The following is a 16,576-nucleotide window of genomic DNA, read 5'->3' on the forward strand; positions in this document are numbered from 1 at the left end:
GATGTTTTACAAAATTTGCTTTTTGTTAGATTCTAATACACATTTACAGATTTTACTTTAATATAGTTTATGTATAGTTTGTCTTTAGTTTAACCTATTCATATAGTTAACTTACTGTTATTTTTTAAAGTTCTGTTATTATTTAAAGTTCAAGATAATTTAGCTCAACTGAAGTATATCGAAAAATTTTTTAGTACCTGAGTTGTAAAAGACCATTTTGGTTTATGATCATAAATTTATTTTAGTAAAACATAAGCTTCTTTTAGGTATATTGAAACAGCTAGGTTAGTGTTGTTTTACTGTTCATTGTATAAAATGTTAGTTTATCTTAACTTTTTTTTACTTTACTATTGTAAGCCACAATTTATATAACTATTACAACATTTTATTAACCAATTGAATATATAAAAATTATTTCACTCTTGATTTGTTGAAAGAGGTATGTTGATTGTTGAGTGTGCATGACTTATTTAATGAAAAATTTTTCAATATTTCAGTTAAATTTTATAAGTTTTGAACTGGATAATGAAAACATATCCCCACTCAATTTCTGTGTAGTCTTAAATTTGTGATCTATTACTAAATTTTAAGATATCTTTCTGCAACTCATTATTTGGTAGTGTCTATCATTTCAAATTATAGGTAAGAGTGACCATCCACAGTTTATTAACAGTGAGATTCCATTTTTACTTAAACTTAATTTTAAACAGAACTAAAACTCTCTCATGGATTGAACTCAGTTAAATTTAAAACAAAAACTAAATATATCATTATGGTGTCTCAACATTTTGAAGGTTTAATGATTACATTAAGATTTTAGAAATTGGCTCTGGTTAAACAAGCAGGGTTTCCAAAAAAAGGAGTCCTGGAAAAACCTAGAATTTGAGAAATAATGAAAAAACCTTGATTTTTGAACAAAAATCTCTAAAACCTACAATTTTGAACAAAATTCTCTTAAAAAACTTGTAAAAACTTGAAAAAACCAGAATTTTTTATTAAACCATGTTAAGTAGTTATTTTTGATTTGACTCAGAAAGTTAATTGTACAGATATAAATTTTCTTTCACCACCAAAATTTAAATTATTAAAAACACATTTTAAGAAGCTTTAAGATATATTTTCCATGTAGTTTTACTATTTAACACAGTTTTTAACTTAAATTTAATTTCAACTAATAATAAACCTTAACACCTTTGTAAAAACCTGGAAGAAATTATGTAAACCTGAGAAAACTTGCCAAAAAGATTTAGCAACCCTTAAATAGTATCTTAAGTATATAAAACGATATTAACATCCAATTAAAACAATAGAAGTATGAAAAAATTGTGACAATTGATAAAATTTACATTTAGCTGAGGCATCAATATGTTGTATAGCCAAAATATGAGAATAAGAACTTATAAGAAAAAAGTGAAATTGAAAAATAAATGTCAAAATTAAATAGCCTAAATTGGATTGTTTGGATTTGCTTTAAAATATAATTAAAATTCTATACTATCATATTTGTAAAATCATGACATTAATAACATAGTTAGTTTTTCACCTTACAAAATTAGACTTCACAAAATTATTCTTAACAAAATTAGAAATTATTAAATAGGATAAAATTCTTGATAAGAACATTTCAAATTTTTCAGACCTGATCTTGAATGTACAATTTAGTACTCATTTATTTGTTAATAACTAACAAATGCATTATAAAATATAAAAACGACTGAACTTAACCTTCTAAAAACTTTTTGGTAATTACCTAGGATGATATTGCACCAATATCAAGCCGAAATTATATTTTACTCAATGTTATTTTTAACCTTAATTTTAAGCTAAAAATTTATATTTAATAACTAAATAATAAAATTAAACTAAGCTATCATAAACTAATAGAACTTGAATATTTATTTGTTAGAACACTCTATTCACAATTGAATCTGAATTTATATAGTTTTTACTAACTACAATATGCCTTTTACAGATTTTAAGAATAGTTTTTGATATATGCCAGTCAAAGTAGTAGGCAGCAATAGGTTCCTTATGGGAGTTGAAAACTTAAATGGCAATTAACTAGAAATAAATAAAATATAAATCTATCTCTTACGTTTATTAAGATAATTACCTCAAATTTTTAGGAAATAATCCTTGCAGTATTTAGAAAATTCTCCCAGAACAAAATTATTGAAAAAAAACTTTTTTTTGTTTATTTTTAAATCAATTTTTATATTTTGATAAAAAAAAAAATTGTTTGGACAGAACTTCTAAATATTGCAAGGAACATTTCCTAAAAATTTAAGGTAGTTATCTCAAAAAACGTAGAAGATAGATTAATAGTAAAATGTCTATATTTGCTGTTTCAGTTTGCGCCTCCCATAAGGATCCTATTGTTGCCTCTCACATTGACTGGATGTATCTCGAAAGTTATTTGGAATTTTTAAAATCTGAAAAAACTATTAAATAAGATAAAGTTGTTAAAAAGTGTTATACCCCCTCTGCCCTTTATATGGCTTTTTCAATGCATCTCTGATGTGCACCTGAAGTTTTTTGTTAATACATTAAAATAATGGTAGATTTAAGTTGTTATACTGGTGTTTGATTTTTTGAAATTTATAAAAAATAAAATTTTAAATGTTAAACATATGCTCACTCAACAATATATTAATAATGGTGATGCACAGAAAAGTGCCATAGTAGAGTTATATATCTCTATTATGTTTCATACCTGTGCTAAAGTAAAAGTGTTATCATTTTAGTGTTACAACAGTTACATGGTTGATAACCTTATGGTAATACTGACATTAGTTTAGAATGTATCCTGCTTACATTTAATATAAATTAACTGATTTTTGAAAATAAATTTTATTAACACAGGGTTGCCACTTTACCTTGAAACCTGGAAAAAACCTGGAATTTGATAAATTATGAAAGAAACCTGGAAAAACCTGGAATTTTGATCAAAAAAACTGAAAAAACTTGGAATTTAATATAATTTTAACATTTTCAGTAGTAATATTTCTATTTGACACAAAAAATCTATCATATAAATAAGATATTTTTGTCATCATCAAAACATTTTTTATTAAAAAACACATTTAAAGTAACTTTACAGTATCTATTCAATATTTTTATACTATTTAACACAGTTTCTTATATAGAAATTAATTTAAAACTAAAAATTTACCCAAAAATGTGTACTTTTAAAAAACTGGAAAAATTTTTGAAAAAACAAGTGGCAACCCTGTTAACATAGTTTTATTTATCCTATTCATGTAATATCTATGTTATTTTATTAGATTCAAGATGCCCAAACAAATCAGTGAAATCAAAGATTTCCTCTTGACGGCTCGCCGCACAGATGCCAAATCTGTCAAGATCAAGAAGAACAAGTCTAACACCAAATTCAAGGTTGTTTTTTTAAAGAGTTTTTGAAAAGCTAGAGATATTTTTAAGCTAAAAACCAATGGTTTATGATTTTATTTTTTTAAAAGTTAGTATATTTTTATACCAATAAGTTTATTAGTATATTTTGATTAAATTTCATCTTAAATTTTTGCCAAATTAAAGTTACCAAAAATGTCCAAAAAAGTTATAGATTTTTGTATGTAACACATTATTTATATGATTTTCTACTAACTACTGAAAGGGGACATTCATGTTATTAAATGTCTTGTACCTCATTTACATTTTTTGTATTGTAAATTGCATAATTGTAATTGTATAAGTTTCAAGTTATAATGTTCTTTAAATAAAAATAATAAGCAGTAAACACTTATATTCTTAAAATAAAAATGTAGAATCAAAATTGTTATTGGTTACACTGTTTTATATTTATAAAATTAGAAGGTTGATTAAATTATGTTAATTATGGTTTGAACTTTAATTTAAATTTCTACAATCATTTTCTTAAAAATATAAGTTGGATTATTAAACAAAACAATATGTACTTGATAATTTTAAAAATAGTTTTGCTTAACTATGTTTAATTAGCATCTTATAACATTTATGTCAGCTTTTGTGTTTCAAATAAGTTTGTTTAAAAGCAATATTAAGTAACATTGTTCTTGTTTTAATATTTATTCATTAAATTAGTTCTCTCAATTATATTCAAATTACTATTATATTTGCCGTCCTTGGTAATTTATAAAAATGAAAGCAAGTGTGAATTAGTTAAACGAAATTAGATTATTTTAATGGTATCAAATCTAGATTTGAGAGTAACAAAAATTAAGAAATATTCAGTATATATTTACACCTTTCTTGCTATCAAAAATCTCTGAAGTGTCAAAAATTGGTTGTAACCTTTTTTTTCAGTTATAATTTAAATTTCAAAAATTTAAGATAGACATTATTTTTACCAAGCTCTAATTTATGAAATTAACATATCTTATTTGCTTATTTTATTAAATACACAAATTGAACTTTGAGTAATTAAAAAAAATATAATTAATAAAAATATTTAAGGCTGTAGATTTTTCATATAAATACCATTTACATCAATTTATAAGTTTATTAGTTCCTTGTATTTTAATAATATTTCTTTAAGATAAAAATTAGACTTCTAACAGGGTTGCCACTTTACCTGGAATCCTGGAAAAAGCCAGAATTTGACAATTTAGGATTTTGACCTGGAATTTTAATAATTTTACATTTTCAGTAGTAAAATTTCGATTTGACTCAAAAAATCTATCATATAAGTAAAAAGTTTTTGTAATCATCAAATATTTTTTATTAATAAACACATTTAAAGTAGCTTTACAGTATTTTTTCAATATTCTTTATACTATTTAACACAGTTTCTTACCTTAAACTTAACTTTAAACTATAAATAGACCTGAGAATGTGTACTTTTAAAAACCTGGAAGAAATTTGGAAAACCTGAAATTTTTTTTTGAAAAAATGAGTGGCAACCCTGTTCTAAAGATAAGATTGGATAATAAAAGTGGTATTAAATTTTATTAATAAAGTATTGTCAGGGTTACCAAAAAACCTGTAATCCTAGAAAATCCTGGAATTTTAATCATATTTTACATGTCAAATAATGAAATATTTATTAGATACAAGAAATATATCATTAATATTTTTTCAATCATTTTGAACTTTGGTTATTATCAAGCATATTTAAAGTAGAGTTACAATATCCTCTCAACATTTTTTACTAAATCTGGCAGTTTTTACCTTATACATAGTTTTATACTAAAATGGACAAAAAACTTTATTTCATGGTTGCCTTAAAACCCGCAACTTGACAATTTAGGTAAAAATAACGAGAAATTTTGGAAAAATCTCTAATTTGAAGTTTACTAGAAAACCTGTAAATTTAAACTATTTTTACATGTAAAATAACAACATTTCAATAAGAAAAGTCTATTATAAAGATTAAAAATCTTATAGTTTTTCACAAAAAAAGTTCTAATTAGCTTTACAGAATCTTTTTAATGTTGTTTTACTATTTGAGACATTTTTAAAAAACTAAAGTTTAATGTTATACTAAGACCAATATTTTTTTTTAACTCGGAAGAAACTTAAAAATAACTTTTTACAACCCTGGTAGTGTCATATACAAAAACTGCAAATTAATAATTTGTGGACATGTATTTTTTTATAATGTTGATTATTACAACTAAAATACTACTAGATTAATTTAATAGTTATTTCCCAATAAACTTTGTACAGTGTAGCAATTTTTTTTTTTAAGAACATTGAGTCTATTTGTATTTTTTTATAGAACTACTTATTCAAGCTGTACAAATAAAAGTTTTATACTGAAGTAATTTTTTGTATTTGGTTTCCTTTCAGTTATCATGTTATTTTTAAAAACTAAACACGTATTATTTAAATTCACGAATTTTATTGCTATGAAAGTATTTATCTTATATAACTTCTTTTTTGGTCATTTGTTTTCTGCGAAGAATTGTTCCTATTTAATACAACATGATTTAATGTAGTAACATTTTGTATCAAATGGAAAGGAACTAAATTAAAATACAACAGTTTAACTGCTTACTTCAGAATACACATATTTCTATGTGAGTATAAGGGCTGATGTACATTTAAACTCGTTAGACTTGATTTATCAAACCGTAAATACATGTATTAAAAATGTGCTTATTTTCAGGTAAGGTGCAGCAAATACCTTTACACATTGGTCATTGAAGATAAAGACAAGGCAGAAAAGCTCCGTCAGTCTCTCCCCCCAGGCTTGAGCGTCAAAGATTTGAAATAAATGTTTCATTCTTCGTAGACAATAAACCTTAAATAAATTGTTTGATGTTTTGAAATTTTGTGTATTGTTTTTATTGCCATTTTAAGCATAATTTTATAAAATAAAAAGAAGTAGATAAGAAAGATATCTTAAATAAATAATAAGGTTTAAATGTTGAGCTTTAATGACTTGTTTTCCTTAAAATAAAGACTTTTTAAATCAGATCAAAGTTGTATCAAATGACTAGTCATATCAAACAATAATTGATAAAATGATTTGTTTGGTAATTAGTTTTATAACAGTATGAATGAATAAATTTTATGATCTATTATTTGAATAAGAAATATGACTTGAAGCTGAATAAAGCAAAAATGTTTAAAAAAATTTTTCAAGACTTCATTAATATACCTTAAAAATTCTAAGAGGTACAGAGGTGGGCAACATACGGGCCATGTCCGACCTGCCAATAAAAATCCAACCTGAAAATATATTGATGCTGAATGGGTTATTCAATAAAATTTTTTCGCAGTAATATTGAATCTTTTATATTCAGTGTTTCCACTGAACCTGGAATTAAAAAAAAACATGTAATTTTTGACAAAATCATTAAATATTTCCAATTTTCACTCAAAATCTGATTTAGACTCTAAAAGTCCATACAAATAAAATTTGTCATAAAAATCATCTTAACAATATCTTTTCAATGTATTTAAACGATCTCTTAACGAACTAAAAATAGACCAAAAAATGTGTACCAAAAAACTGACTGGCAGCCCTCTTCGTTGCAAATTTTGTTTTCTTAGAGCTGCTTTTGAACCTACTCCGCTCTCTAATGTTTGTGATGATACACGTAAATAACTTGTAAATTGTGCCTGCCCACTATAATGATACCCATGCTGGTATAGTAAATTAGTTATAAACATTACATTATTATAAACTTTATAACATACATAAAGGTAGTAACAGCGACTAAATAATAAAAGGAAAGCATTAAATTTCAAGAATAATGGAATTTAGAAAGTTTCCAAATTGACAGTTTTAATGACATTTTTTTGAAGAATTAAATAAATGAAACTAGATCAATATAGATACAAGTCTAGTATATTGTTCAATTTACTTATTTTTAATTATTAAGTGTGAAATTAAAGAATTGTATTTCCCCGTTGGTATGAGTAGTTTCATAATATCCTTCCTAAAAGAAAAAATAAATATTTGTATCTTGGAACTACTAAATCCTACCAATCAATTTTAGGATACAGTGCTTTTTCATTAATCCGGATAGTTTCAGTCGGGAAAAAGATTCAAATTTTTCTATGTTTAAACTCAAAAATGTTTGTTTGATACAAACGTTTAAGCTTTCATGCTGTAAAAGTTTCAAATGATATTATAAACTCTGCAAATTAATTTAATATTATACAATAAACTACTGAAGCTTACATTTAAACTTTGTTCAAAACTAGTATAGTTAGAAAAACTTTATAAGTAGACTAAGTCAATTTTAAAAATCTTTTAAACAATGTTATTTAAAATGTGACCTCTTATTATATGTTGACCTCTTAAAATGGGTCAAATTATGTAAATATAAAAGATTTTTATTCAAAATTTTAAAGTTTTTTAATAGTTAACTAAGTTTTTTTATATAACAGTTCTATTATGTTTGATTTTTAATTCAAACTGTTATATAAGTTGTTAAATCAAACACTTTTTTGAGAAAAAATGCATGACATTTTTCTTAGATTTTATTTAGAAGTTATATAAGTATGACACACTCAACAGAATCAGGTTTTAGAAATGGACAAGACATTAAAAAAAACGAGTTGCACTAATCATAGAAATTAAACTCGTTTGTAAAATGGTAAATTCAATGTGTCTTATAATGGAGCAGTTTGCATATGCAGGTCGACTTTGTACGACATTTTGGAAAATGAAGTTTAAATCAGAAAAGGAGGTCCTGAGCTTTTATTATGCATTTCATAATATACAGCAGTTATATTATTTTAGGAAAAAAATTTTTTTTGTACTTATCCGGAAAAATACTTACCCGGACATGTTTACAGAAAAATCTTGCCCAAGGTGTCCGGATAAAAGAATAAGCTCTGTATTTACATTGTAAATTTACGTCTCCCGATAAATATGAAGCTTGTAGAATATTTTATTTTCAAAATTCATTGTTTTAATTTATAAATATGTTGTGCTTGCAAATCTTCAGCTTATATAAGCTTGCTAGTCTATTTTCTACCAAAATGTTAAGATCAAACAAGAGTTAACATTATAATTTTACAAAAACTAAATTTGTTTTTACTAACTAAAAAGTTAAAAATAGTAAAATCTTTATTGTTCTAAAACTCTGCTTTTAATATATTCTTAATATAGTTTTGGACGCATTTTGTAATAAGTTTTTTGTTCTGCTTTCTCTATCCTTCGAGATCTGAATTATATAGCTGTTTTAAAAGGGTAAATAACACAAGTATTACGTTTTTCAGATGAGAACTAGTTGAGATGTAATAGTCTTGGTTTAGCAGATAAATTGATTACTTTTCCATCTATCACTTGATACATTTTTACAAATGAAAAAAATATACGGCAATTACACAGAGAATTTTGGTATACTATCAAAATCCACCCTCGTTCAAAATCCACCAGATTTTTTTTACATTTTTTTTATTTACTAATTTATTTTATATATTTTTTAGTTTTTTATTATATATTTTTTATTTATTTTTCACTATCACTGTTACCCTTGACCCTCGTTCGGTAAGCGGTTCTCGAATTTGATTGGGTGGATTTTGATTGGGTGGATTTTGATCGCGTGTGGATTTGAACGTGTCCCAGAACTTTCAGGCCTAAAACGTACCTTTTATTATTCTTTCAATTTCTGCTATGAGTACTATTTCAACTAAATTAGTAAAATAAGTATTATATAATGACTTAGAACAACTTTTCTATGATACACGATTTATTTTTTTGAAAAGGGTTTAAGAAAGGGAATTTTGTGAGCTGTGTGATAAACTTTTTTTGACTAAACTAACTTTACTTCTTAAAATAAAAAACTAAAATAATGTCCTGTAAGCATAAGCTTTCTGTAGCCTGAATAAATTTATTGTCTTTAAATTTTTGTCATGACTTTAAAAATAAATGTTTATTACTTACCTTGATTTATAAGGTAAATTAGACTGCATTTTATATCTTACTCAATGTTATAGATAATAAAGAGCTGCGTTTAAAAAAAATTGTTAGTGATAAAAAAATTACCCTGTAGTATTTAAAATTTGATTAAACGTGTTGCAATAATTTGTATTCAGACCGATTAAAATATTAACTAATTCTGGTCCTAATTAAGTCCCAATTGCTATAAAATTTTATAAAAATTTTAAAGTCTTAAAGTAAATTAAGTCATCTTAAAAAACTAAAAATAATCAAAGTTATTAAAAAATACTTGTGATTAACTCATTTTTTATCAATAAATTTGTTATAGCCTAATGCTAATCTATATTACTAATCAATTACAGGCTTATTTAAAAATTACGGTAATTAAGTTCGTTTAAGTGTAAGATTTTGTTTTGATTATGAAACTATAAGATATTTTATGTATTGCAAAAAAAAATCTTAGTTTTCAAAATACAGAATAGTTTAAATATGTATATAAAAAAAGTATATAAACAAATATTTAGGAAAAATTAAAAATTTTTAAAATATAGGTATGACAAAGAACCATTTTAACAGTGCAAAAATAAAATTAAAAATAAAATAAAGTTTAAGTCTTTTAATACATCCTAATACATTAGTATTTTGTGATTTAACTTTATTGACATAGCACAAACTAAACGTTTCTTAGAGTTGTAAAACATAAAAAAATAATAAGGAGTTTTATTGTTTCCTACACATGTTTGTTTATTTTTTTTATAACATAAATTAGATTAAACTATTTTGTTATTAGTTTTTGTCAAACATAAACATCCTGGCAAATGATTAAAAAAATGCAGAGACAGCAAAAGTGCTTCAAAACAAACAATTTAAACTTTCAGTGTGTATAAATTTTTTCTACGACAAACTTTAATTTCCACTAATCTTAAATTTGACGCGCGGCCGCATTGCTTGATTGTGACATCACACTTAAGCTATCGTCAGCAGTCTATGTTATGAACTTATGTCTAAAACTCTAGTGAACTTTTCGACTAAATTCTTGTGTTCACGTGACTTTACAATGAATAAGTGTTCTTGGTCGCAGTGACATGCACCTGTATGTTTAAACACAAAAAACTGTGCACGTAGCACGTATGTTTTTAAATGTTTTAATTTTTTTTTACATGATTTTTAATACTAATTACGCTGCGTAAGAAATAGTTTTTTTAAAGCGTTATGCAAATTAAAAACTAAATTTTTATATATTCAAAAATTTATTTTTGTTTTCCAAGCAATTCACAAACTAAATCTACTTTTCCCATGTAAACAGTCAATTTGATAGTCATATAAATTTTCTAAGCTGATAAAAGTACTACAAGTTTTTGTAATCAGCTACAGGCTCTAATAAAAGTAAATAGAATGATTAGAAAAAAAAAAACTTTATAATTGAGACTACTTTTCAATAGTTGTACCTTAATTTAATAATAACCTTGTTAACAGTGTGATACCACCAAAAAAGATAAAAAAATCAAACATTTCTTTTAAACTGGCAGTAATAGATGTTTTAAGAATGTTTTAAAGAACTTATTATGACTTGTATAGAAAAATATTAAAAATTTCATTATTTTATTCATTATCAAATTAGCTTTGATTAAAATAAAGTTTTAATTTTAAGAGTTTGCACACTAGAAAAAAAAAATTAAATTCTTAATAGAAGTAAGATGTTTTATATATGCAAAAATAAAAAGCATGTACTTGTTTTGATAAAAAAAAGTTTTCTTATGATGTTAGTTTAAGAAGCCAATGTATCATAGTTTAAATATGTAACTAACTTAGTTGAATTCAGTACATTCATAAAATATCATTAAAAATAAAAGTCTAAGGTAACTACGTAATTTAAAAGTTTTGAATAAAAATTATTTTCAGTAACTTGTTTAAGACATCAACTATTCTTCATATAAAACATTCTTTTTTTATTCAATATTATAAAAAATAGTTATAAAAAAATACAAACATAATAACAATAAAAGTTATGCAAGTTACTAAAAGTCAATGAACTTTGTCGATTGCTTTATATCATGAATATACAATAAAGATTTATAAGTTAAAATGAAACCAACAACTTTATAAATAAATAAAAGTTTACTCAGCTTTTATTGAAATTTAGAACAACAAAGGTAAATTATGCTAAAGGTTAAACTCTGGTATTTAACAAGTTATAAAAGCAATGTGTTCTAAAAAGAATAAAATAAGTTAGGCCTTAAACAAAACTTTTTGAAATAAATACTTTTTTTTAAATAAAATAAAGGCACCTACAAATTCATAGTTATAATAATATTGCAAGGTTAGCTTGCCATAAGTTTTTACTTCTCAGTTTCAAGGTATAGCAGTAAATTTTTAAAAAAGGGTTAAAGAATAGTTTTATTTAAGTAGACAGGATAAATAAGCTGTACTAATTAAAATGATCACTTTTAAAAAAAGTAAGTTTATTAAGATAAATTGTATTTGTAAAAGATAGCTGATTTTAGGATATTTAGATTCGTGACATTTAATAATAACATATAAACAACATTCATTCTTTAAGTATTTGAAACTAAACAAGTATCAACTATGTTTTTTCATATACAGAAAAGATGTATATCATAAATTATCAAGCAGTTAAATAAATAATAGGTATTGAAGTTTCTAAAAGTATTTTAATTTTTTACTAACAACAATGAAAAAAACCAAAAAAAAAATTTTTGTACAAAAAGACAATACAACAAAAAAAAATTTAATTTCTAAAAAATATATAGTTTTAAAAAACGTAAACAAAAATAAATTTGCTAAAATTTATTTTATTTAAAAGTTTTAAACAGTTTAAAAGAAAAATATTATCTAGTTTATTTCTTGACACTTTTTCTTAATTAAATTATCATAAACATGGTACAAAGGTTATCTATTTAAAAAAAATGTCATACTAATTAACAGAACTCGAGTCTCTATTAATTGTCGCTAGACAGGGAACGTCATCGCTACTAAAATCTAAATTAATTTTAACTAATTTGTTTATTTATAGTAAAAACTTGAAGTTAACTTAAAAAATAAATAAATCAAACTTAGACAAGAGTAAAGTTTCATTTGATCCGATATTTCAATTTATCTCATCTTTTTATAAATTAAGATTTTAAGCTAACTTTACTTAAAACGTGTAGTGTTAAGAAGTATAGTAGAAATGATTGATAAATATAACATGGTATGTGCAAAATCTTATTACATATCTAGTAAAAAAATATAATAGATAAAAAATTTATCCAATATATTGTTTTATATATTTAAATACTTCAACACAAAAAAAAAAAGTTAGTCCAGTGTAGAAAGATGATACCAATATGATATATACCGTCGTTAGGTAATTTTAAAACTGTCAGTAGTTTGAGACAAATTTGTATAAAAAACAAATTGGTTTATAAAATGATCACTATCATGAGAACTTTTATTTTTTTTTCTTATAATCAAAAAGTATATTTTCTTAAAGAATGTATGTATAAATTGTGTAGGGTTCTAAAATGCACGAAGGGACACTTTTGCACGAAGGGTCAAATATGCACGAAGACACTTTTGCACAAAGACACTTTTGCACAAAGACACTTTTGCACAAAGACTCTTTTGCATGGCGTCAATTTTGCACGAGGGGTATTTTTTTTCTTCTTTTTTGTTTTTTATAGTTTATTTTATATTAATTTCTTTTATTAGTTTTTTTTTATCACTGTTACCTCTAACCCTTACTCTCAGTCAGTAATTTTTTTTTGTTTTTTTAATATTTTATTTATTGTTATTATTATTATTATTATGTTTTTTTCAATATTTTGTTTTTATTATTATTTTTTCTTTCTATCACTGTTAACCCTAACCCTTACCCTCGGTCAGTAACTTTTCTTTTGTGTTTTTTTTTGTTAATTAAAGTATTTATTTTATTTTATTTTTTTCTTTCTTTCTTTATTTATTTATTGTTTAACTCTTGTGCGAAATTGGTTTTTCATGCAAAAGTGACCCTCCGTGCAAAAGTGACCCTTCGTGCAAAAGTTTCTTAGTGCAAAAATGTCCCTTCGTGCAAAAATATTCCTTAGTGCAAAAGAGTCTTGTTGCAAAAGCATCCCTTCGTGCATATTTGACCCTTCCCGTATAAATTTGATTTTTTTATAATTAGAAAAAAATTAAGATTTTATAAGGTTAACTATATCTTCGTTTATTTTATAGCTTTATATACCTTAAAACTTTTTTCGTTTTTCATGATACTAAACTTTACACTTTTACTGTAAGTTTCTATAAATATGATTTAGTTTAAAGGTACAACGAAAATAGTTTTTGCTACATATTGTAGAAGTTCGAATAATTTTGTCTAACAACACTAATTTCCTTTTAAAAGTAAACAACTATGTAAAAATAAAACAAAACTCGTAAGAGTATTTTATTAACAATAATCACATAAATGTTTAAATTTATGAGAACAATCATCTATTTTTTATAACTCTAATTGACTGTTATAAAAAAGCTAAGTTTTTGTTGTTTTTAAATAAACATACCATTATTACTAATACTCAATTATCAGCACAAAAATTCGTTTTAAACTGTTTTATACTTTAGTAAACTTGTTTTATAAAAAAACATATATATATAAATGCAGCAGTATTAAAGTGCTGTTTATAGTGCTGTGTTTGCGTTTTAAAAGTTAAAAAATATAGTTTCAAAATATAAAATTTACAAATACAGTTTTCTAAAATTCTATGTTGAGGCTATTCAAATAAAAAAAAAATATTGTAAAAAGATCGAGAAAATTCCAAACACATTTTTGCTAATTTACCTAAAGTATACAAACAAGTATCTACGTTGTTAAGTAAAAACTATGTTTTTAAACTATCGGTCAAAAATTATTTGAGTTTTAGAACAGTCTGAAAAAAAATATTTGTTTTTTTAAACATAATTAATCAAGAATTATGTTATCAATAAGTATAAAACAATCAATTAAGAAAGTTTTTTATATTAGTTTTTTTCCGTGATCTGATGCAGATCACGAATTTAATTTAACCTAGTTTAATTAAGATAAAAGCATAGTACAGACAAGAAAAACTATTTTATTTGTTTAAATAACTTTACTAAACACATACCAATTTTTTTTATTATAAAATCAAAACTTCGTTCTGTAGTTTAAGATGTATATAGTATTAGTATAATATTTATTTATTTTGTATCTTGATGACTTAGTTTATACTAATATTTAAAGATAGTTATAATGTATTAAATTAAATTGATATAATGTATAAAAATTTTTTTTTAAATATCTTTTTTTAAATACAAAAGTATCACTAAATTTATATCTAGATTTTATTTTACCTAGTTTAATAAGTAATCGGAAGCAAAACTAAAAAATTAATAAAACACTTTTAAAAATTAGCTCTGACGTACTATTTTTAAAATAAAACTTACATAAAGTAAAACACAAAAGTATTTAGAAATTTATATTTTTATGCTTTATGTGTTGAGGACATAAATGCATACATAGCGTTTTCACACAAATTTTACTATTGCTTTTATTTGAGTTTTCTAACTCCACATCTTTATAAAATTTCAGTATTTAGTTTCAGGTTATTTTTTTAGACTATAGGTTACTAACTTTTTAACACTTTTACCCATTTTCAAAGAAATTATTTTTCCATTACTCTATTTATTATTGATGTCAAAATTTGATAAAGAAACAAAACTTTTTTATTCCTAATTTTTGAAATTTTAAATAACCTTGTTTTACTTTCAAATGAATTGTTTTATAAAAGAAGCAAATATTGACGTTTAAGTAGTAAAGCAGTTTTAAGAAGTATTAGCTCTTTACAGTACTGAACCTTTATAACTACTTTGTGCAAAAATCTAAAAAAAACTATACTATGATAATAAATAAACTCGTTTTAGGATTATAGCATCGTTTACAAATAATTGTATATTTTCCTAAGAGTATTCTGTCAAAAGTTAAATTCGGACTTCCCTTATTTGCACTGTTTGTTTGCACTTCTGGCACAAAATAAAAGTTTCTGCAAAAGATATTTAAAAACCTATTATTTACATAAACTTTACCCAAAAATATGTGATAAAGTAATAATTAAAAAATTAAATCAAAACGTACTAAATGTAGACAAAAAAAAGTAAAGAATCATCAGAAAAATAACGAGCACACAGAGTAATTCAATTACGTAATGATTGTAAACAAAACAAGTTATTGTAATAATTTTTGATTTTGCATATCAAATAGTTGATGACAAAAAAATAGCAAATACGTATCTAAAAATAAAAACAGAAGTTTTGATGCATGGCACAAAAAACTTGAAACAAAAAAAAAACGCCTTGTGTATGAGTCCAGGTGACGAAGTAATTCTAAACTTCTGACAGTTTTTTACAAGTTTAAACTTGTTTTTGGATATATCAAATGATTTTAAACTATCAAAACACTAATATAATAGAATCAAAGAATAATCGGCGAAAGCCTTGACTTACGTATGCCGTGAAACAAGTTAAAGCTTGAGCAAATCATTTCAACTATCAGACAAATTATTAAGCTTTCGTAAGACCGAGACCTGGGTTTCCTATTTATTGAAACTCGTCAGTCAGTCACAACTAAAAAACCTGCAGTCGTTGATTTACAAACGGTTTATCATGTTTTACCATAAGTTTATTTTAATTTAAAATAAAAAATAATAACAACAAGCGTTAAAATTTCTTTTATGACTCCTAATAAAAGGTCTAAATCAATTTAATGTCCTCGAAAGTAGACTGCGAATATTCGGACGTAAAAGAAATTTTGTTGAGTTTGCACTTTAGGGTTTGTCTTAAGTAAGAACTTAGTCAAAGGCAACTGTTTTTTTGTTTGTTTTTCTTTAAGAGGAAATGAATAAAAACAACAAATGTTTCTATATTAAAAGTCTAACTATGTTTTGAACCATTATAGAGCTATAGATAGTCATTAACAAAGTAAGTAATAGTTTGAAAATATTTATATAATTTGGTTTTGCTTGTTAGTTACAAAGTCTTGTACTGTTTTCTGTATTTTGGAAACAACTGTTTTTTGTTTGTGTTAAAAATGTATTATTTTTTCGATATGTTTCACATTAACTTAATTTTTAATTAGTTCAACTATTTGGTCTTAAAGCTTAGAAAATTTTTACTGTAGTGTAAATATATTATTTACAAGTCACATAGATACATAAATAATTAAATACTTTTAATAAAAAAAAA

General features: G+C 23.9%; 1 protein-coding gene across 2 annotated transcripts; it reads left to right on the forward strand.

Moving 5' to 3' along the window:
* The first annotated feature begins 213 nt into the window (after positions 1–213).
* On the forward strand, positions 214–6,269 carry LOC145829912 (large ribosomal subunit protein eL38). Of its 2 annotated transcripts, none has more exons than XM_082937789.1 (3): positions 214–284; positions 3,285–3,396; positions 6,107–6,269. In XM_082937789.1, exons 2-3 carry the CDS (start codon positions 3,292–3,294, stop codon positions 6,212–6,214), a joined length of 213 nt encoding a protein of 70 aa, XP_082793915.1. In that variant the 5' UTR covers positions 214–284; positions 3,285–3,291; the 3' UTR covers positions 6,215–6,269. The 2 variants fall into 2 exon arrangements, with proteins under 2 accessions (XP_082793915.1, XP_082793924.1); XM_082937798.1 differs by lacking the exon at positions 214–284 and adding an exon at positions 295–317.
* Positions 6,270–16,576: the final 10,307 nt, after the last annotated feature.

Source organism: Thalia democratica, chromosome 1 (assembly GCF_965202585.1).
Source record: "Thalia democratica chromosome 1, ktThaDemo2.hap1.1, whole genome shotgun sequence".
In the NCBI taxonomy this organism is placed as follows: domain Eukaryota; kingdom Metazoa; phylum Chordata; class Thaliacea; order Salpida; family Salpidae; genus Thalia; species Thalia democratica.

Bases quoted from the DNA above. Each gene is read 5' to 3' on its own strand.
- LOC145829912 (XM_082937789.1), top strand. From the start codon at position 3,292: ATGCCCAAACAAATCAGTGAAATCAAAGATTTCCTCTTGACGGCTCGC. The intron at 3,397-6,106 runs GTTGTTTTTTTA...GCTTATTTTCAG, and splicing joins AGTCTAACACCAAATTCAAG to GTAAGGTGCAGCAAATACCT.